The sequence below is a fragment of the Chrysochloris asiatica genome, unplaced genomic scaffold (assembly GCF_000296735.1).
Source record: "Chrysochloris asiatica unplaced genomic scaffold, ChrAsi1.0 scaffold00007, whole genome shotgun sequence".
Taxonomy (NCBI): domain Eukaryota; kingdom Metazoa; phylum Chordata; class Mammalia; order Afrosoricida; family Chrysochloridae; genus Chrysochloris; species Chrysochloris asiatica.
The window spans coordinates 13151709-13176125 of NW_006408525.1; the positions used below are offsets into that span (position 1 = coordinate 13151709).

At 38.8% G+C, this 24417-nt stretch overlaps 1 protein-coding gene across 1 annotated transcript in view; it reads right to left on the reverse strand.

The window, feature by feature from the left end:
* ANKFN1 (ankyrin-repeat and fibronectin type III domain containing 1) overlaps positions 1 to 24417 on the reverse strand; it is a 222935-nt gene that overhangs the window by 44283 nt on the left and 154235 nt on the right. Inside the window, exons 9-12 of the mRNA XM_006833645.1 lie at positions 20800 to 20907; positions 10034 to 10133; positions 9596 to 9728; positions 9009 to 9125 (exon numbers count right to left, since the gene is read on the reverse strand). Of these exons, the coding sequence (XP_006833708.1) occupies positions 9009 to 9125; positions 9596 to 9728; positions 10034 to 10133; positions 20800 to 20907 (458 nt within the window). The remainder of the gene's footprint in view (positions 1 to 9008; positions 9126 to 9595; positions 9729 to 10033; positions 10134 to 20799; positions 20908 to 24417) is intronic.

Sequence of the window (24417 nt, forward strand, 5' to 3'; positions counted from 1 at the left end):
TAACTTCAACAATAAACAAGCAGGAGTGGCAATACTAATCTCCGACAAAGTAAACTTTAAGATAAAAACCAGCATAAGAGACAAAGAAGGACACGAGTAGATATATGCACACCAATGTTCATAGCAGCACTGTTTACAACAGCAAAAAGATGCTTGGCTATCTGTTGAATCTTGGTTTCCCTGGCATACCGCTATAAAATAGACATTGGAGGAGGCGAGAAAGGAATAGCCAGAAATACCACCATAGAAAGCTTGTAAGTCCGTCTCCTGCCTATAACTGATTGGAATACCTAAAATGGGACTACAATGTGCTCAGCAAAGGAGGCTTACTGTGGAGTCTCTGCATTACACAAGCCCATAGGTGGAATCCTGAACAGCATCCAGAATCTTCCAAGTAGACCAGCCTGGAGTGGCCAGAAGAACAGAAGATGCTTCCTGAAAGAAAGACTGACAGGAAAGATACAAAATAATATAGGCAGGCCGACTGATTTTACTACAAGAACAAACAAGTGGCTCACCCAGGAGACAGCAAGGCAAGTGGTCGGGTCCCCCTTAGGGCAAACCCCCTTCTAAGACTAAGGCTCAATGGGAATTCACGCTCTGATTGGTGACCACGTTAGTCACCGATATGGGGTAGTGAGGGAAAAACAGCAATGAAGCTGTGAGCTAAGCCCTATGGCGACGTTCAGTAGACTCCTGTAAACCCGGATGGAGACCTGGTTGGTCAGCAGTGTGCCAAGTCCAGGGGACTCTTAGACCCAGAGACAGTGACATAGCCACAGAGGACTAGAGTGGAGAGAGTGAAGTGTCCAGCTGATAAGAAGAGAGGACACATGCATAAGTATACCCACACTTGCAGATAATACCCACTTAACCTGGCTTCAATGGCTGGATGATCAGAGCTCAACCAGAAGAAGAAAGTAGGGGGGATAAAACAATAATCTGATACGATTTGATGAATTTGACATACACCTATGGAAGCAGTAGCTCAAAAGAGTGAACAAATCTTCACAACGAGGATCACTCCCACCTCCTCTGCACAGGGAGAGGGCAGGGATGGGCAACTTGGATATTGGCTATCCAGAATGGGGTGGGGGGCTACAGAGGCAAGAAGTGACTGGCTTATAAGCTTTCAAGAGGGAACCTAGATCCAGAGGGTGTGGAGCAAGGTAGAATCTCCACTGAGTAGTATCCATTCTGCCTAGTCGGGGCTGATGAAAGGAGATGCGGATAGATCTCTTGCGATACAATAGCAAATAATTGTTATCAGGACTGATTGTAAGGGCTGGAAATGTAAAGGTAGATGTTTTAGGCAAAGGGAGGGGAGTGATTAACCTTGCAGTCTAGGAGTGGAGGTCCCTAGGACCATCAAAGGAGAAGAGTGGAGAATGGAACCCTACCCAGAGAAGCAGTAATGCCAGGGATGGAGGCAGAGACGATGACGTGGGGAGATGGAGCAGCTCCGGACTTTGGACCCGGAGAGGGAGAGAGTCTGTATGTGGACGACTAGGGGGCAGGCTTGCAGCGTATACCCTTTGGTTGATGGATGATGCATGGAAGGGATTGTAACCATGGCAAGGAAACGATATATGACAGGATCAATGTGAAACTGATGTCCTCCCATGTAAACTATCACATAATTCACAATAAAGTATTAAAAAAAAAACACATATGTACCTAATAGCAGAGCTCCAAAATATGTGAAGCAAATATTGATGAAATTGAAGGGAAAATACATAGTTCTACAGTAGTAGTAATAGTGGAGCCCTGTTATGGTACTGTAGGATAAGTTCTAGACTAGACTGGTAACGTAAAGTTTGGCAGTTCAAATCCACCAGCCATTCTCAGAAACCCTACAGAAGGTCACTTTGAGTTGGAACCAACAACATTAATAGTTGGACACTTCAATACACCACTTTCAATACTGGATAGAATATCTAGCCAGAAGATTAATTAAAGAGTTAAAAATAAAGGACTTCACAAACTATAAGTGAACTAGACACTAGACCTAACTGACAACTACGGACTATTCCACTCAGTGATAGCAGAGTACACATGGATCCTATGGATTGTCTATTCTACAGGACAGAAAATATGTTAAGTCACAGAATAATTTACAATATTTTTAAAAAGACTAAAATCAAATAAAGTGTCTTCTTTGGCCACAGTAGAATGAAATTATAAATGGATTAAATGCATCAGTCAAGAGACAGAGAATGACAGAGTGGATATGAAAACATGGCATATCATTGTGCTGCCTATAAGAGATACACCTTAGGCACAAAGAAAAATATAAACTAAAAACCAAAGGATGGAAAACATTAGAGGACATACCATAATAAATATCTACACAGCCAATGAAAGAGCCAATAAAGTACATAAATCAAACTTTAACAGAATTGAAAAGAGAAATAGAAAATAATTGTAGGCTACTTTAAAACATCACTTTTAATGAAAGATACAACTAGAAAAAAAAGTTCAAGATACAGAAGATCTCAATAACACAATTAATCAACTTGACCTCACAGACTTTTACAGAACACTCCACCCCAAAACAGCATAATATACATTCTTTTCCAGCACACATGGAACCTTCTCCAGAATAGACCACATGTTAACCCTCAAAACAAACCTCAATAAATTTTAAATCAAAATACTACAAAGCATCTTCTGAGATCAAAATGCTATAAGATTAGAAATCAACAACAGGAAGATCAAGGAAAAATCAAATACATGGAAAATGAATAACACCTTGCCAATAGAGTAAAAAAATGAAAACAAGAAAATTCCTTGAACCAAATGAGAATGAAATCAGAACATACTAAAATCTTTGAGAGACAGCAAAAATAGGGCTCAGAAGATAATCTGTAGCAATAAACACACATCATAAAGACCAAAAATCAATACCTTAACCCAACACCTCCAACAATTAGAAAAAGAACAGCAAAAAAGTCTGTGACCACCAGAAGACAGGAAATAATGATTTAAGCAGACCCATTTTCATAGATAAACGTAAACTAAATCTGGAAAAATCAGACCAACCTTACACAGTTCTTTGGATAGAGAACCAATACCATCAGACAACAACTGGAGTTTAACATACCTGACAAATTACCTAACCTCAACCCAGCTATAAAAGTATTCAATGCAAAACAGACCTACAAGACTGAAAACAGAGAAGCAGAGATACAATTGCAAAAGCAAACAACAAAAAAAGACAAAAAGAAAAAGAGGGAATAATGTTGTTATAGAACTTCGAAATGAATATGAAATCAAGTAGAATTCAAAAAATGAAAATAAACCTAGCTCTAACCCTAAAAACTAGACTAAGCCTTACTCTTAACCCTAGCCCAACCCAGACCCCTAACACTAACCCTACTCCTAACTACACACATACAAAGATTCAAACAGAAATAAACCAGCCATAACCTGATAATGTAAAGAACAAGGCTAAAAATTCTTTCTTTGAAAGAATTTATAAAATTGACAAAACATTGGCCAAGTTAAGAGGAGAAGAAGATGCAAGTAACATGAATAAGAAACGAAACAGGTGGTGCCACAACATAACAAAAATAAAAAAAGGGGAATAAAAGATTTCTATAAAAAAGTGTACTCCAACAATTTGAAAACCTAGAAGAAATTGACAGATTTCTAGAAACACATGACTTAACCAAATCTAAGGTAGAAAATTTGAACAGATCCATAATAAAAGAAGAAACTGAGCAGGTCATTAAAAACCAAAGCACCCAACAACAACAGATGTCCTCACCTAGATGATTTCCCTGGCAAGTTCAACCAAATGGTCATAGAACTGACACCAATTCTACTCAAACTATTCCAGAACACAGAAAAGGGTGGAATAATCCCAAACCCATTCCACGAAGCAAGCATTACCCTGATACCATTATCCTTCATGAACATAGCCTTGCTAGACAGCGAGAAAAATGTGGGACAAAACTTAAAAAAGTCAAAAAGACCAGGCTTAGTGGTTTGATAGAGACTGGTGGAACCCCTGGAAGCACCCTTCAAGCCTAAAAACTTACCCCCATGGCTCAATTTATAGCCAAGCATTGTTGTTACATGCCTTTGAGTTGGTTCTGACTCATAGCAACTCTATTCACAACAGAACAAAAAATTATCCTGTCCTGCGCTATCCTCAAAATTATTATGTTTGAGTGTATTGTTGCTGCCATTGTGTGAATCCATTTTTTTGAGGGTCTTTCATTTTCTCGCTGACCCTCCACTTAACTAAGCGTGATGTCATTCTCTAGGGACTGTTCACTTCTGACTACATATCCAAAGTATAAGAGACAGACCCTCCCCATCCTTGCTACTAAAGAGCATTCTGGCTATACTTCTTCCAAGGTAGATTTGTTTGTTCTTAATGGCAGTCCATGGTACTTTCAATATTCTTCTCCAACATCATAAGTACAATACATTGATTCCTCTTTGATGTTTCTTATTCACTGCCCAACTTTCACATACATATGAAGCTACTGAAAATACCATGGCCAGGGCTAGGCATACCTTAGTTTCTAAATGACATCTTTGCTCTTAAACACTTTAAAGAAGTCTTTTGCAGCATATTTGGCTAATGTAGTATGTTGTTTGATTTCTTGACTGATGCTTCCATGAACATCATGGAGCCAAGCAAATTAAATGTTTTACAGCTTCAATTTTTTTTTTTTTCTGTTTATCGTGATATTGGTCCAGTTCTGAGGATTTTTATTTTCTTTTCATTGAGGTGCAATCTGTACTGAAGGCTGTAGTCTTTGATCTTAATCAGTAATTATTTTTAAATCCTCTTAACTTTCAGTAAGCAAAGTTGTGTCATCTGCATATCATGGGGTGTTAGTGTGTTTTCCTCCAATCCTGATGTCATGTTCTTCTTAATATAATTCAGTTTATTGGATTATTTGCTCAGCATACAGATTGAGTAATTATAGTGAAAGGATATCACGCTGGTGCACACCTTTCCTGATTTTGCTAATGAGGAACCCCTTGCTCTGTTCGAATGACTATTGTTCTATGTACAGGTTCTATGTACAGGTTCTTGTTCTATGTACAGGTTCCTCATGAGCACAATTATTCTGTAATTCTCATTCTTCACAATGTTATTCATAGTTTGTTATCATACACAGTTAAACATAGTCAATAAAGCACAAGTAAATATCTTGGTGTGGCACTGTGGGATAATGCATTGGACTGCGAGGTTAGTTTGAACCGCATAGTTGGTGGCTCAAATTCACCAGCCACTCTTTGGAAACCCTGTACAGGGTAGCTATGAGTTGAAACCAACTCAGTGGCACTTAGCAGCAACAAATACCTTTCTGGTATTTTCTGCTTTCAGCCAAAATCCATCTGTCTTCAGCAGTGATATCCCTAGTTCTACATACTCTTCTGAATTTGGCTTGGGTTCTGGCAAATCCCTGTTGATGTAGCACTACAACAATATCTGAATTATCTTCAGTAAAATTTTACTTGAATATGATATTATTCAATAGTTTCTGTCTTCCATCGAGTCACCTTGTTTTGGAATGGGCATGTATGTGGATCTTTTCCAATCTGTTGGCCAGGTAGCTGTCTTCCAAATTTCTTGACATACATGAGTGAGCACCTTCAGCACTACATCTGTATGTTAAAACATTTCCATTTGTATTCTGTCAATTGTTGGAGCCTTGTTTTGCTTAATGTCTTCAATGCAGCCTGGACTTCTTCCTTCAATACCATCAAATCTTGATCACATGCTACCTCTTGATGAAATGACTGAAAATTGACCAATTCTTTTCGTTAGTTATCTGTGTATTTCTTCCATCTTCTTTTAATGTTTCTTGCGTCATTTAATATTTTGCTGCTAGAATCTTTCAATATTGCAATCTGAGGCTTGATTTTTTTTTTTTTTTTCCAGTTCTTGAAAAATACTGTGTGTTCTTCCCGTTTGGTTTTTAACACCAGTTCTTTGCATATTTCACTATTAATACTTTATTTTGTCTTCTTGAGCTACCCTTGAAATTTTCTGTTCAGATCTTTAACATCCTCATTCCATCCAGTTGCTTTAGATTTTCTACATTCAAGAGCAAGTTTCAAAGTCTCTTCTGATATCTATTTTGGTCTTTTCTTTCCTTCTTTCCTATCTTTGTAATAACCTCTTGCTTTCTTTATGTATAATGTTCTTGATATCGTTCTACAACTCCTCTGGTCTTTGATCATTAGTGTTGAATGTGTCATATGTATTCTTGAGATAATGTCTAAATAAAGATGGGATATAGTCAAGGTTGTATTTTAGCTCTCATTGACTTATTTTAATTTTCTTCAGCTTCAGCCTGAACTTGCAGATGAGCAATTAATGTTTTGTCCACAGTTGGCCCTTTGCTTTGTTTTGACTGATAATATTGAGCTTTTCCATCATTTCATCCCACATAAATAGTTCATCTAATTCCTGTGTATTCCATGTGGTGAGGTACTCATGTATAGTCAACTGTTTATGTTATTGAGAAAAGGTACCTGTTATGAATAAATTAGTCATTCAAAATTCTATTACATGATCTCCAGCATCATTTCTGTCACCATTTTCCAACTGCTGATCATTCTTCATTTCTAGTTTTCACATTTCAATCACCAGTAATTAAAAACAAAATGCATTTTTTTTACATGTTTGATCAATTTCAGACTGAAGAATTTGGTAGAATTCTTTAATTTCATCATTACTGGCTTAAGTAGTTGGTGCATAAACTTTATAGTAATAGTGGTATTAACTGACCTTCCTTGCTGTTGTTGTTAAATGCTATCAAGTCAGTTCCAACTCATAGCAACCCTATGCTATGAGTTGGATTTCAAGGTAGCAGTTGATGGGTTTGAACTGTTGACCTTGTGGCTAAATAGTCCAGCACTTATCCTACAGTGCCACACTAGAATGCCAGGTCTTCCTTATAGGTGTGTGGCTACTATACTATCAGACAGGATTATACTTCAAGATAGATCTTAAAATGCTCTTTTGGATGATGAATGCGATGCCATTCCTCTTCAATTTGTCATTCTGGCATAGTAAACCATATGATTATTTATAGATTCAAAATGCCCGATACCAGTCCAATTCAGCTAACGGATGCCTTGGATAATGAGCTTTATACGTTCCATTTTATTTTTTAACAGTTTCCAATTTTCCTAGATTCAAACTTGGTAATTTCACGTTCTACTTATTAATGGAGTTTTGCAGCTATTTTTTCCTATTTTGAATTTTGCCCCATCAGTAAATGGTGGTCCCGAAAGCTTTGCTCCAGCCACGTTATTATTGTCAACTCTGCTTTTAGGAGGTTGCTCTTTACCAGTTGTACTTTGAGTGGCTTCAAACTTAGGAGCTCATTTTCTGGCACTGTGTCAGATAATTTCCTACTGCTATTCTTAAGTTTTCAGTGGCTTACTCTTCAGAAGTGGTCTGCTTCTCCTTCCTAATCTGTCTTAGTCTGGAAGCAAAGCTGAAACCTGTCTACAATGGGTCACTGTGCTGGTATTTAAAATACTGATTGCATAGCTTCCAGCATCACAGCAACACTCAAGTCAAGCCACTACAGTATGACAAACTAATAGACGAGTGGTGGAACCAAACATTACACAGGCCTATAAGTTATCAATAACATTAGGTATGTACACATTCATTAGAATAACCAACCATACAAAATCAAAGCAGCATTTGCCAAAAGATAATCTTGCGAAGGCAGGAAGGGATAGGAAAGAAGGACAAATGGAAATAGTGAACACGGGCAAGTGGGAGGAGTGATGTTACACTGACACTGTGGGGGCTGCAATCAATGTAGCTAAACATTTGTGTAAATTGTTGAATGGAGAACCAATATGTTCTGTAAAGGTTCATCCAAATCATAATAGAATGTAAAAAATCGAAAAGATAAAAACCCACCAAGATGTTTTCTGGCATCTTTGGTCTGTAAGGTGGACTGATGCATGGTGGTCCACTAAGAGTTCTGAGCCTACTGAGAAGGAACTTTACCAAGGAACCCACTGCAGATGCACTTCATACTAGAGATAGAGTACTTAAAGCATAGTGGTATGTCCAATGCAAAAGAGCCAGAGATGGAAGGGAGAAGTGGTTTGAATTAGCACAGTCATCATGGCACAGGCCCAAGAATTTCTTGAGTTGAAGGGGAAGATTCTGCAATCAATAGTGAGTTGAAATGGAAAGCATTGTTTGTTAAAACCTCAGGCTATTGAGGACACCAAGTATTAAACCACCACGTAATGAACTATAACACAGGTGGGGGCAATGATTATCGTTCAGAAATAATTGGGAATAAATAACAACAGTGACCACTATTATTTTTGTTATTGCAGGGAGTCAAATTATTATTTTAGGGATTGATGTTTCTTTAATTAAAGTGGACATGGGAACACAAAATCTTTTTTTTTTTTTTTTTTTTTTAAGATTTGTCATTAGGCAAACACAGAATTATTTTTTGTTATTATGCCCCTATTTTTATGCATTGCCTTGTATAGTCGGACCAAATACAGATGAAACATACCTGTTAGGCAAATTTATGTCTATTTTGATATAATCTCATCACTCAGGTATCTTATGAAGACCTCTAGTCCATGAAGCAAACTGTGAAACTATAGATAACACAACATTTGTGAATTCAGCATTTTCACATGTATAGTTCAGTGACACCAATAAACTCCTCTCATGTGGCAAGTATGCAGCTGAGGCCCGAAAGAAGAAATAAGTTGACTGATTAATATCAAATCTGAAAGTCAAGTCTCCTCATGCTATTTTTAAGGGTCACTGCTAGGCTCATCAAGAAAGGCCCCTATTCTTCTTCCATGATTTCCAAAGATACAGGTTCCCTATGTGAGCAGGTGTGCCATTCAAACCAGCCAAGAAGCCATCATATGCCTAGGGACCTGAAGAGGAAGGAACCCACTCTTTCCCTTTGTAGTTGGCTGATAGGATTAGTGACTGAACTGATAAAGGAAGTTTTAGAAGCCTGACCCCTCACCTGTAGCTGGGCTGTTGCTGCAAGCATCTTTTGCCGAGTTTGCAGTACTGTTGATGAGGACATGGAGATAGGTACACTTTGCCGCAGCCACCTTATATCGTCCCACATACAAGACAGCTGCAAAAGAAGTCACAAGGTCATATCATCGTCCAAGCCAGTGCATGATTTAGGCTGTGGCATCAAAGCAAAGCAGGGAGAAAGAAACCTGACCCCTGATGTTTGTTCTGCGCTCCACTTTCAGATACAGGCAAAACAACTTTTTGATCTCTGTCCAATTGGAAAAAGATCTGAATGCTAATGAAACTGTCAGATCCACATTTTAATCTTTGCCAAATGATCCCATAACTCAGAAGAGTGGAGACACAACCTGACAGGATGCAAGCTTCTTCGCTTTGAAAATGTAGTATAGACACTACTTTGCAATTTTTATGATGTAGGCCCTATTAATACTGAAAGGTACTTTTGAGATAATTTATTCCTACCCCAATACTTTGATCACTGGAAATCCCTGAAGTAAGGCTTCAGAGATTTATGTGCAGTAACATCATTACAAAGTGGGAAAAAAATGAAATCAGGACTCAGTATACCTTTGTGAACCACAGAAAGTCTTGTGTAATGGAACTGGTGTGAGAGTCATCTATTTCAACAATCGGTATTTGATCTTCATTGGTGACTAACATATTGTCTTTGTAATAAAATATAACAGCTATGTAGAGTCCCCTAAAAAGAAAAAGCAAAATAAGAAAAGCATCTTTAACCATCTCTATCAAGCCTGAATCTTGAAAAAAAGCCACTTTTTTTGTACCTGCTAAACGCTTAATTAAAATATACTTATGAGTACTAATTATTCCTTCCAAGAATAGCAAGTTCACTGGCTAGAACTCTCTTTGAGAAATTACTATCCTGCTCAAGGTCTAAGCAGAAAGTGAACTTTGTTCTCTTAACAAAATAAGTTTCCACCAGGAATGAAAACGAGCTAATCAGTGTGAAATTAAGAGTCCCTAGAAAAACTACATAGAACCCACCGTTTTAAGGTCTTCACAAACTTGTTTGAGGAATGGAATAGGTGTTTCAGGCTCCTTGAGACTGACTGCTTACGGCCTGTGGTTTGTAATTTTGAACTTTCTGGAACAAAAAGAAAAATACAATATAAATTCCATTTGGCAAATGGAATTACTACCTCCTCCTGTTCTGATGTGGCACTGTAGGATAAGCAATAGACTGCAAGGTTGGCAGTTCAAATGTACCAGTCACTCTTCAGAAACCCTATACAGGGTTGCTATGAGTCGGAACTGACTTGAAGGCACCTTTCTCAGTTAACCTCACCCCCCTCTTATCCTCAGTTTCATCCAGAGATTCAGTTCATTCATTTCTATAAGAAGCTCTTATACCTTGAGGTGCTAGTGGTCCACTCAGTTAAAGAACAGCTTGAGCTTACTGTTCACACAGAGACTTTGTGGTACTCACCCTTGTAGACCAATTTTAGTCAAGCGGAAGATAGGTATATTTGTTGTTGTTGCTAAGTGCTACTGAGTTGGTTCCAACTCATAGCAACCCGGTATAGAGTTTCTGAGAAGTAACTGGTGGGTTTGAACCGCCAATCTTGTGGTCAAGTGTATTGTCCTGCAGTACCACACCACAATGCCAGATAAATATATAGAGAGACAATAACACTAGTGAGGTATGCTCACTGTGGAATGGTCAACAATTAAAGATCTAAAGGGTAACATTTACCTAAGGACAAAGTGGAGAAGGGATGGGAAGGAGGGTGGAATCACAGGGAGGAAGTAGTTTAAATTATGGTTATATGGAGATGATTACAATAATTGAGATGAAACAAAGTGCATGATTCACTGAATATAAAACTGATGATCTGCTCTGTAAACCGCAATTCTCAATAAAAAGTTAAAAAAAAAGAAGCTGAGGAGGAAATGTATTCATAACTACAGGAGAAACCACATTTTTGTTAACAGAATTAATTGTGATTGTAAAAACTTGGAACTCTAAAATGGGTATAAAAAGAGCCATCTGAGTAATAGGAGTGGGGTTCTCATTACCATCAAAGAAGAAGAACCAGGAGTAGAGCATGGCCTTTGGACCTGCAAGTCCCTGCTCACTCACTGAGTCTCCTCGACCCAGAGACACAAAGCTGAGACACCAGAGGAGGGGCACAGAAACAGCAGCAGCAGAACCAAGAATCAGTACACTAGTCAGAGCACTGGGCTTTCCAGCCCGTGGAACAAGTCAAGCTGAGTGACTCTGGGCAGGAGGTTTGCTTGTAGAGTGGGCTGCCTCAAGGCACTTAATTGGGGAAACTAGGAGCTGAGTGTCTTCAGGCTAAAACTTATGGGTGAGTGTCGTATGTCTTATGGGCGTTTGTCAGTAGCCTAAAAGAGCTTTGTAACATTGCCAGAGCAGAGCAGAGGCCAGGCCAAGGAGCCAGGGAGCCAAGGGCCAGAGAGAGGCCTGCTTGTGGACATGGCTGAGGAGAAACTATCCTGACTAGAAGAACTGCCCTGAGCATTTTCTGGTCCTGCATTGTCACCTGTTAATTTCCCTAATAAACTCTATAACTGTGAGTATGGTGTCTGAGCTCTGTGTGGGAAATGCAATTAATTATTGAACCCAGCTGAGGAGTAAAGAGGTTTGTAGGATTAGTGGTTGGTGTCATTTCTTTGCAAGCTTCAGTAAAAGTAAGTTTTTGCAAACAGTGTTCCATGGAACTGAGCTAGATGTTCAGTGAGACCCTCAATGTTCAACTTTCATTTTCTGTGTAATGTGAATGTTGATATTGTTATTGGTCATCACCAAACTTTTGACAGTCATGTCCCTGGGCATGAGAATATGGACCATATAACTGCAGTTAGGTATAGAAACCTGGGTGGATTGCCCATGGTTGAGACTGTGTGGCTCTGCCTGAGATCCTATAGGAGCACTTAACCCAAGCATTCATGCCAGCTTCAAGCTTATCTTGGCAATGGTTATTTATGGCAGAACAAAGCTTTTTTTTTTTTCTTTCTTGACTTGAACATGAGTTTGGTTGGTCATATTCTGCTTGAAAATGATACTGCTGGATTTCTGGTTAATGGTAGCACAATGAACACATTTATTATATACCACTCTCTCCTAATCTTATTAAAACCAGATTAAAGAGATTAAAAAAGGAGACAACATCAATCTATACAGACAAAGAGATGGGAAAGAAGACAAAAGCAAGCAAAATTTGGAACTTAGAAACCAGATGGACAGATGGATTTAGCAGATGAGAAAGATGAATAGTAATCCAGCAGTGGGGAAAGCTGAGACGTAACCTCATTCACTCAAGCTTGCCATCTACTGCTGGAAGTGGTGTGGTGTGGTGTGGTGGTGGTGAATATGAAGCTGAAATCAGGAGCATTTGTTAAATTTCTGTTTAAAAAGCTGTTAGACTGCTCAGTCTCCTCCCCTACCCTGCATAGATGGACAAACACCTTTTCCCAATTCTAGAAGAAAGTTAGGTCCTTATTCCCTGGAAAGCATAGGAACAAAGGTTTCTGAAGAGCGAGTTATATGATACAGAGGTAGGTTTGTGCTGTACCCAACCCCAGGTGCATTAAATGATAGTTTCAATATTGACTTGGGTTCTTGGAAGAAGCTTCTCTATAAAATCTGACCAGCCTAAGAGAAAAGACCAAAAAGTTGACCTTGTAGTCAGCAGTTCAGTGCTTATCCTACAGGGTCACTAGGGTCCTTGAAAAACAGGATAGAGGTCTATGAAAGATAACATTCAGACAACAACAAAAAAGAACACTGGAAAGGAAACATGTAATAAAATGTAATGAAAATCCCAATAGAAAGCTTAGAAAATAAAGTTGAGGAAATCTCCAAGAAGGTAGAGCGAAAGGAGAGAAAAAGAAAGAAAGAAAAAAAGAAAGAAAAAAAGAGTTTGTTAGTCTAGGAGGTCCAATGTTTGAATAACTGGAGTTCTAAAGGAGAGAGCTGAGAAAAAGAAGGGAAGAATTAATTTAAGGAAATTCCATAATTGAAGGGTAGAAGTTTTCCCATACTGAAAGGGCTTGCCAAATGCCCAGCACAACTGACAAAAATAAATCCACACTGAGCATATCACAGTGAACTTTTAGAACACTAAGGACAAAAATAAAACTGAAAACCTTCCAGAGAGGTAAAACCGAAAGAGTTTTCATATGAAACCTCTGGAATCAGAATGGCTTCAGAGTTTTCAGCATTGAACTATCAAGGACAATGAAGCAATGTCTTCAAAATCGAAACTATTGAGCAAATGTTACATGGAAGAAATACATCTTGAGACATCTGTGGTCTCTGAAAATCAGCTCTTAACTGGGTGGCGCTGTAGGATAAGTAGTGAACTGCTAACCACAGGGTCTGCAGTTCAAATCCACCAGCCAGTCTGTGGGAGAATGATGAGGTTTTCTGCTCCTTTAAAGGTTTACAACCTCAGAAACCCTAAACAAGGTCACTGTGAGTTGAAACTGACACAATGATGGTGCCTCACAACAACACTAATAACAAAATACTCTTTCAGGGAAGCATCTACCAAAATGAGGGATTAAGAAAGAAGATAGCATGAGAATCAAGAAAAAGAAATCCAATATTGAAGAGTGACAAGAGGAGTTCTCAGTAGAGTGGTAAAAGGAGCTCCCAGGGCGATAGCTGTTGACCAGGTACAGTTGAGACTGGAGTAGTTCAAAGAGAAGTTTCTTTAAGAAGGTGCAGTTGAGACAATCCCTAATGTTTCTAACTCTAGTGACAAAAGATTTATACAATTGGAGAATATCTTTGGGATTAGTTAGTTATAGTCATGCAGGAAAAACAAAACATACAATAAAAGATGACAGTTAACTATAGGGAGAGCACAAAGTTATCCAGGAAAGGAAAATAATCAGAACTTACACAGCCATTATAATATGAACCATAAATATGAATCTTACCAAAATTACAATGTAAATGTATTAGGAGGACATGGAGGATAAGGACTGTGTGTGTATATATAAAGGTGTGGAGTCCTGGGGTGACATGGTAGGATAAGCACTCAACATCAAGGTCGGTTTGAAGTGCAAGGTTAGTGGTTCAAACTCAGCAGCTGCTCCTTGGAAACCCTATACAGGGTCGCTATGAGCTGGAACCAACTCGATGGCACTTAACATAATGGAATGGAGGGACAGAAAAGAGATACATTATCATCTTCCTTAGTCATATATGTAAATTTTAAGAAAATCAGGAAGTGGTAATATAAGCATGCTATTTACAAATACAGAGAAAATATGTTTAGAAATTCGTTGAAAGAGTTGAAGGAAATTGCCTTTCAGAAGCAGAAAATGGAAAATAAGTGAGTTTGCTTCTTTATAATAAAGCTGTTTTAAGTGCTTTTAAGCACTGGCTAATTGAATTATATATAATCTGCATTTTACAGATGAATGAAATACAGCTTAGAGAGAGACTAGGCAACGTGTTCAAGGTCATACAGCTGATGTCCAGCCTGGATTTGAACCCAGGCAGTCTGTCTTCAGAGCTTGTAGCCATAGTACTATGGTGACTCTCACATCATGGCCATATAAAATTTAAACGTGAGGATTAAATTAGGTGCTGTGGGATACGCACTGGACTAATAACCACAAGGCCAGCAGTTCAAGTCCATTAGCTGCTCTGTGAGAGAGAGATGAGGCTTTCTGTGTCATCTGCATATTGCAGGTTGTTAATGAGTCTCCCTCCAAATTTTGTGCCACATTCTTCTTCATAAAGTCCAGTTTCTCAGGCTATTTACGCAGCATACAGAATGAATAACTATCATAAGGATACAGCCCTGATGCACACCTTTCCTGATCTTAAACTATGTATGTATCCCTTGTTCTGTTGGAATAACTGCCTCTAGGTCTATGTACATGTTCCTCATGAGCACAATTAAGTGTTCTGGAATTTCCATTCTTTGCAATGTTATTTATAATTTGTTATGATTCACATTGTTAATGCCTTTGCAGAGTTAATAAGACACAGGTAAACATCCTTCCAGTATTCTCTGCATTCAGCTAAGATACATCTGACATCAGTAATGATGTCCCTTGTTCCAAGTTGTGTTCTGAATCTGGCTTAAATTTCTGGAAGTTTCCTGTCAATTAGGTCCTGGAACCAGTTTTTAATTATCTTCAGCAAAATTTTACTTGTATGTGGTAGTAATAATATATTGTTAGATAATTTCTGAATTCTGCTGGATCACCATTCTTTGGGAAGGGCATAACTGTAGATCACTTCCAGTCAGTTGGCTATGTAGCTGTTTTTGTAATTTCTTGGCATAGATGAGATAGGTCTTCCAGTATTTGTTTCTGACTTTCACATTCCAATCACCAATTATTATCAAGCATCTTCACTACATGTTTGATTAATTTCAGACTCTGTTTTTGTTGTTAGGTGCCATCGAGTCATTACCACCTTACAGTGACTCTATGCACAACAGACTTTAGTAGTTGATAAAATTTTTCAGTTTCTCCATTTTTGAAGTTAGTAGTTGGTGGCATAAATTTGAATAGCTGTTGCATGAAGTGATCTTCCTTGTATGCATATGGATATTATTCTATAACTCACAGGGTTATACTTCAGGATAGTTCTTAATATGTTCTTTTTGATGATGAATGTGAACCCACTTTTTGTCATTTCCAGATCATTCAACTTATCATATACTTGTCTGATTCAAAATGGCCGTTACTAGTCTGTTTCAGTTCACAAATGCCTAAGCTATTGATCTTTATGCATTGCATTTCATTTTTGACGACTTCCAATTTTCCTAGAGTCACACTTTGTACGTTTTGTGTGCCAGTGATAAATGCATGTTTGTAGCTGTTTCTGCTCTGTACAGACAATATTCGGCTTGTCATAATATTGTCACTGTCCACTTTTGTTTAGAAGTAGATTTCTTGGTGCTTCTTCCTAGTCTGTCTTATTCTCCTGTCTACCATGGGCTATTCTGTTGGTATTTGAAATATGGTGGCATACCTTTCAGCCTCACTGCTGCACACAAGCCACCCAAATACAACAAACTGACAGATAGTGGCGGGTTGGAACACAGGGAATTGATTTTATTCATATTCATAATGTCTAGCATCTGACACGTAGTAGGCAGTGTTTCAGTTAATGTTGTTTCATCGGTTGAAAAATTAGGTGATAATTGAAATTCCCTCCTGTATGGTAGTGCTATGATGAACACAATTTGCTTTTTAATAATTCATTATGTAAGTCAGGGTATTAATGAGGTTAGAGGCTGCTCAACATCTCCCTTAAATTGCCATCCTAAGACTGAGCAGATTAGCTGTGCTCAGTTCTTTAGCCAAAATGCAAAAATTAATGTGGGTTTGATTACCTTCCATGTTGGGGTTTGGTACGAGAAAGGGTGCTTTATTCTTACTTCTGTATGTGGGCTAGGCTGTGTTTTCAGTGAGGACTCCAAACTCATTGCAGTTGAGTCACTGGCTAATACTTTAATTCTGAGAAATTACAGCAAAATGCTAGGGATGGAGAATGGCCCCATTCTTCATTGGGTGAACAATGGAAGAAAAAGAAGCTACCACTTAGAGACTACCTACAATGTGCCAGGTGAGTTCCATACACTAAGTTAATTCTCATAGTAACCTTGAAAAATAGCCATTATTGTTCTAATTTTACCAATAAAGAAGTTAAGGCTCAGAGAAGTGAAATGATTTTCCAGGGACACACAGCTAATGTATAGCAAAACTGGGATTTGAAACATTTTCCCCCCTAATTGTAAGGCTTCTTTCCATATAACCTACATAATAACTCAGTATAGATATATACTTTAAGTAACACTTTTGTAGTTTTTTATATGCAATGCTTACATTAGTTTTTATTTATCCTCTTAGACTGAGAGAAAGAGTTATGTCAAACCCTCTTAGTTATATCAAACCATTCCTCTTTTGTATAAATTATTTTATCTTGGAATATCATAGGGCAGCATTTCCCAAAGTCTGTGCTTTGAAACACTGATTCTGTGAAAAAAGTTTTACATAACCAAGTAAGTTTGGGAAATGTTTGGTAAGTCAGATGTACATGATGCCTCAGCATATTCAATGTTCTGTTTCTTTTACATTTATTTCCCAGAATGGGATATAGAATGTAACATTTTCCAAACTTATTTGGCCCAGAGGAACTTTTTTTTTTTTTGGTATATCTAATAGTTAGTTAGGAATAAGGAGCTCTGGTAGCCTAGTAGTGGAATCAGGCTGCTAATCTCATGATCAGCAGTTCAAAACTACCAGCTGTTCCGTGGGAGAAAGATGAGGCTTTCTGCTCCTGTAAAGATTTACAGCCTCAGGAACCCTGTACAGGGTCGCTATGAGTTAGAACCGACTCCACGGCACATAAAGGAGCTCTGGTAGCATAGTGGTTATGAATCGAGCTGCGAACCTCAAGGTCAGCAGTTTGAAACTACCAGCTGTTTCGCGGGAGAAAGATGAGGCTTTCTGCTCCCGTAAAGATTTACAGCCTCGGAAACCCAGTACAGGGTCGCTATGAGTGGAAACTGACTCCACGGCACATAACAACAACAATAACCACGGCACATAACAACAACAACAACAACAACAATAGTTATTTATGGGATTCTAGTGTGGCACTGTAGGATAAGTACTTGACTGTTAACTGAAAGACCGGAGGTTCAAATCCCACACCCACTCCTTGGAACCATATATATACAGGGTTGCTATGGGTCAGAACTTACTTGACAGAATTTAACAACAACAACTTAGTTAACATTAAATGGGAACCCTGGTAGCATAGTGAATTAGGAGCTGGGCTGCTAACCACAAGGTCGGCAGTTTGAATCTACCGGTAGCTCCGCAGGAGAAAGATGTGGCTTTCTGCTCCTGTAAAGATTTACAGCCTCAGAAACTCTATTCAAGGTTGCTATGAGTTGGAGCAGACTCAACAACACACAGCCACCACCACTGTATTTATTAAATGGAGGTCTGGTGGAGCAGTGGGTTAAGCATCAGCTACTAATCCAAAGTAGGTGGTTTGAACCACCAGCTAATCCATAGAAGAAAGATCTGGCATTGTGTTTCCCATAAAATTTCAGCCTTAGAAAGCCTGTGGGGAAGGTCTTCTTGGTCCTGTAGGATCGATCACTTGTGAGTCAGAATTGACTGATGGGTTTTGGTGTTTTTTGTTGCAGCAGGTAATTTGCTGGTGTTATCTTTCTCAGATATTCACTTGCAGGCATTCAGTTTTAAGATTTACTGTTCAAAACGTCGCTGTATTGCAGGTTATGGCCTGGTCTACAGTGATGTCAGTGTCAGTGTTGGGAGTCTATCAGAAGGTTCCAAGCATTTGATCAGGATAATATTATGGAAAAGATCAGTAAGAGAATCGTCTTATGTGTCAGGAGTGCTGAATTTAGAACTTGGTTCTTGAATGTGCAACAACAGTTCATACATTATGAAGACATGGAACTTACAAATCAAGAATTAATGGATTTTGAACAGGAAAGAAATGCTGAAGAAGAATGAAATAATGAGGAAGAGGAAGAAATTGTTGTTGTTTTAAGTGCCATTGAGTTGGTTCTGACTCATAGCGACCCTGTATAGGATTTCCAAGGAGCAGCTGATGAATCACTGACCTTGTGGTTAGCAGTCCAGTGTTTATCCTATAGCGACATTCTAGGATTTCAGAGGAAGGAGAGAAGGTACCAAAAAAGTTTACAGTGAAAGAATTAGCTGGAGTTTTTCCTAAACTAAATCAGGGTTTCATTTGCTTGAAATCATGGACCTAAATGCTATTTGCTTTGCTAAAGTTGAGAGATTTGGGAAGCAGTGAGATGTTATACTATGATATATAAGAAGATATCAGAAGAAAGAAAGAAAAGGAGCATACAGACAATTCTGAAGTAATTTTCTGACAAGAAATAATAGCCTCATTCCTAGGGTAGTCCAGATGGTCCAGAAACTTCCATAAGTACAGTTTTTACCACAACTGACATGATGTCAACATTGTCCAACTTCATCATTTTTATGAATTGATGTATATATATATATATATATATTAAACTATATCTATAAGCTTATGTAATGTTTCCCAGAGACAAAGATTGGAGTTTTAGAGATACTGATAATAAAAAACATTAATAATTCAAACTAAAAAAATAAGGTATTCAACAAATATCAGAAGTGACTTATGAATTCTTCAGAAAGTAACTTTGTCATAAGCTGGGCACTACTTGTGCATAAGAAAAATGGAATGGAAAGTACAGGAAAAAACAAACAAACTGGGTCATCTATACAATCATTTCTTGGTTACCAGATAATATTGAAATCCTTAGCTAATATAGAAACAAAATCTTCATTCTCATAAACAGCCTTAACTTTTCTTCCTTTGATAAAGACCATACACCTATGAGTTGCAAAGAATCATCTGCCTTGGTCCAGTTTATTACTTTTGCCTTTCATGTAGAAATCAATGGCCAGGGAAGTGATAGAGAGGCAGGCAACAGGAGGCAGGAGAATAGATGGATTCTATGTAATGCCTGGCCTAATTAAATGAGTCCTGGGCCTACTTTGGTTGATATGAGGCATTAAAGGTCCTGGTGTAGGTTAAGTCTTCATAGAGATCTGGGCGGGAAAATCATACTTGACTTTCCTTTTCAAGCTTCTTGTACATATATTTACATCTCCCAGTGAACCATTCATTTGAAGAACTTTGTTTTTCTTACATTTGGCCTCATTTCTAGCCAAGATTTCTTAAGGGTTCTGCTCTCGTAGCTGTACAGTATTTGGGAACAACTCTTTGTGCCTACCCAAATTCAGCTAGTATCTCTTCATTTCAGCCATGGATTTCTTGCCCAGCTTGTCTAGCAGTGCCCAGAATCTAGACAGCAATGCAGTTGGTGATCAGATGGGTGAAGGAACAAGGAAAATGAAAAGTTTATGGAGGCTTTAATGCTCCGAATAAAGCTAAGTACCTTTTTCACGAGTCATTGCACAGATTAGAAACCTGACCTAGTCCCATCTGAAAAGCCCAGATACAAGAGGAGCTTTTCAAAGCTTCTTAGGTTCTCTGGGTGTACTTGGTTAGGGTCTAGTCTAGAGATGGTATACTCAGCAATGCTACAGGGAAGATCAAAATTTGGGGTAAGATTAAACTTCAGTGCCCAGTCTTGAGATCAGGCTGGGAGATAAATGTCTGAACTTGGAATATAGCAAAAAGATTAGACTTGGAGCCATAAAAACCAAGTTCAAGTCCTGATTCTGTCTTTTCCTGGCACCGTAATCGTGGGTAAGTCACTTAGTCTCAGTAGTAATTGCCTAAATGAGCACACAAAAGAGACAGTGGATGTGAAATTGTAAATATAGTAGATTATTATTTGATGTTATTGTTATTAGATGGACTCACTGGTTGAGTTCTCTCAGGGATGGTCAGGACATTTCCCTTGGAAGTGAAACATGTGAGGGTAAATATCCCAAAGACCCATCACCTCTGAAGAAACAGTTCAAGAGAAAGGGAACCAATGGCAGCTGTTGTTTTTCCTGTCCTTTTTTTCAAACTGTTTCTAGGGAGAGAGGGTGAGAGAGGAACAGAACAAGGGAGGAAGGAGAGGGAAGGCTCTTCTTAAGGGTTAAAGCAAGATAGTGCTGCAAAGTGATTCCAGATGTACAAATATTAATATCTCTCATTCCCTGATGAATGAGAAGGTATGACCCAGTTAGGAAACTGCTAAAATTACCGGCGCCACTGAGACTTCAGCTGATGGCCCAGTGCAGATTTTTATCCTTACCCCTGCAACTGTAGTGCTGATGAAGGGCTCGGACCTGCTGTAGCAGACCTTCCAAAACTTCACTCTGTCCCTTGTGTCTGGGCTCTCTGTCGTCATAGTCTTTCCAGTCTATTGAACAAAAGAAACAAACAGAGGGAAATTTTAAAGCAGGGGAGGCCTCTTCCATGGCTGGCGTCAGATGCCAGTGCTTTACGTACACGACCCACCGTCCCAGCACCCAGTGCTTGCAGAGCTAGCAGGCAGCTCCAACTATTTGGAAACTACCATTGTTCAGAGCCCTGTGCAAAACAGTAATTGTGGTTGGTTCTCGTGTTGGACAGTTTTAGAGCAAGAGAAAATGGTCATGGAAGCCAAAAGAAAAGACAAAATTTTGGAGTTCATGTTGCCCTCCTTCAGTCTCCTACCCATCCCCCTTTTCATCATCCCAAGTCCTACTCAGTTCTCTCACTCCCGGCTGATTCGGCACCCCAATTCTCAACTGGGTTTCCACAGTAGGAAAGGAAGGGGTGGGAATGTGCAGACTAGATGAAATCCACAGTCCCAATGCTTTTATTGTAGGTTTCACACTTTTGGCCAAATTGACATTTCTTTCCAAGGAAAGAGCCCATGTCAGATGCCAAGAAATGGAAATCTACATTTTGCTCTAATGAATGTCTGCTTTGGTTAGCTGGCACAGCAAGCCCTGCACATACTCTGAGCCACCAACCACCCTGTCTGCTCAGTCTCTAAATATACAGTATTAGCTTACATGGCAAATTTAAATTGCAATACCCACTGAGATTTTTCTCTCCCTTCTATTTTCATTCCATTTGGCTATAATGATATCAAGAGTAATAACCCGTGGGGCACTAACGTCACGATTATAATTCTGCTGTCTCCAATGCTTGGTTTTTTATTTTTTTTTCAAGCAGGTCAGTTATTTCATAGTCCATCTTTTCTTCCCCCAATTTTCTTTCCCAGAGTTTTACTTTGAGTTCTTTAAAACATACAACTTAAAGCATTAAGTTGGACTTAATGGTTGAAATTCTTACTCAAAAAATGTTAGTCATTTCCCCCAAGAAAAACCAGTTCGTTCACAAGTATCCTGGGCTTAAATACTAGTTAACTAAGTTTCAAATTCCCTTCTTCCAGATTCATTTAAAAATACGTGGTTCCCCTTGTTCAGAAACATAAGCAGATACCAGGGCTTAAAGTGAAAGTTAGATCAAAGCACTTCACATTGGTCCATCCAAGATTGAGTAGTATGGGGAGTTAGGAGGAACACAGGTTGTGGAATCAGATAAACTTGGGAGTAAATCTTGCCTCTTCCGGTTCCTAGTCCAGTATTTCTGGGCAAGTTACTGACATTGACAGAACTGCCACTCCATAATTTGAAAAATGAGGATAGTATCTACTTTGCAGGTTTTCCTGAGGATTAAATGAGAGAATATATATATTTATATATTAGATCTTGGGCACAGTTCTGGGTACACTGCAGGCATTCTGTACATAATACATTAACCAGAACCAGTTACTGATGGAGAGTTAGCTCACGGTACTTCTTCTCTATCTGATAAGTACCCATGAAGAAGAGGCCTGGGAGATTGGTAATACTTCTTCCTTCCCTTCCTTCTCTATTTGCCTGCCTTCTTTCCAAAGACCGAGGTCTAGAAAGAACTTGTCCATTCTTGTGCTGTGTTAGCTGGTCAGTGGCATAGCTATGACTATAATGTAGTCTCATAACTGTCCAAGTCAGTACTCATTACATTATACCATGGGTGTGTGGGTTTGTTTTTTTCTTTTCTTTTTAGGAGGAGGGTCGGAAGCTTGGTTGGAGTTTGTGTGCTGTGGTTTAGTTGTGGTCAACTCTGGAGACAGGGAGTTGGCATAGGTGCCTTGTGTACACTCTAAGTTCTATGTGGGCAGGGACCGTGACTTAATTTCTCTTTCCTTCCATTTTCCTCTTTGTAAAATGAGTTTTTGAATCTCCTTTTAGGTTATTCAGGGCTTGCAAGAAATAATGTAAGCAAAACACCATTTGTGGCCCATAGGAAATACTCAATAAATGTTGGTGAAGCATCCTGAATAGACGTATGAGGGTGTTCACATAGGAGGGGGGATAAGGGAAGGCTTTTACTGGGAAATGTGGAAGTTTGAGGAAACAGTGGCCCTTACACTAGTTGTAGTGCCCATGGCATGCAGATGCAATAAGGATGACAGTTGCCTTTATGGCGGCCCAGTGGCCATTATGAGTTTGTTCCTTTAGTTGAATGAATGCATCTGAAGTACACATGATAATATGAGTGATGGTTTGCTTGAGGAAGACTCCTGGTGGGTGCATTACTACAAGACCTTGAACATGCTAATACATCCTAATGAGTGCTAATGTTGCCATCCCCACGAGGGGGGAGACGAAATGGAGCTGGCTCTTTCAGCTGCGCTCCATTACATCAGAGGCCAGCCTGATCTGATGACTTTATGATACAGTAGAAAATTGCAGCCCGAGTGAGCAATGGACATGATGCCAAGGTTTGTGGAAAGAATGAGTTTTTCTCATAGATGTTTGGAAGGCTCTGACGACTACATAAAATAGGAGACTTTAGGGATGAGGGAGAAAATTGAAAATATATTAAGAAATCAGGACTCTGACAGGAATAAACTTCGTGTGGTAGGAAAAGAGCAGATTGTGCCACATAATACAGTTCACTGTTCTGGTAATGAGACACTTCAGTTGCAACACAATGCAGAGCTTACATTCACTGGCCATATCAGGGCTTTCCTGATCGTAATTCAGACAAGCCTGTCTGGGTCCTTTTCTCTTATGTAGCATACCATATAACATAAGTCTATAAAAACACATTAAGGCTTTTTGTGAAAATATATATATATAAAAAAAAAGTTTTATAGCCTACTGGAACATATTACCAAATTTCCAATTACTCTGTCATGTTAGACTACATTGTCCTCTAGTAAATATCTGAATACTGATATATGTTACATCACAATGTCATACTCTGTTTAGAACTAGAATTGGAGTGTTTTTATATCATTCTTTCCAAGTGACAGGGCATGTCTAAAGCAACTGTAACCACATTACAGTTTACAGGTACCTCTGCTAATCAAACATGCCATTCTAGAAAGTATTGCCAGTTACTATATTAATTACCAACTAATAAGTTACTCCTCCCTGTACTGAACAAGTACTGCTGTCATTTTGGAAAGAGCTCTTCCATTTGGCTCTTTGCAACAGAGAGTGGCTCAACAAAAGTTTCAGTTTATGAAATTTGAACCTCTGACTTCTCTAAGTCAGTGCATCAATATGCAGATAGAATTGGCATGGGTCTTCATTTGGATTGAATGACCCTACTTGTCAATCAACTGAGTTTAGTTTTGGTTTTTTGTTTTTTTCTGTACTCTCTGTCCCCTCAACCTCCATAAGACATACTTTTTAATTTTCTTTCCTGGAATGGGATGTTTTCTTATCTTAATCTTGTAATATTCCTAGTTTGTATTTCTGACCAATAAGAATAGAGCCATTAATTCATCAAATGCTGGGAGAATCAGGGACTTTAGAGATCTCTGGCAATGTGGTCCAGATTCCAAGGCTGTGTAGGACTTGGTTGTGGCTTCCAGAGTCTT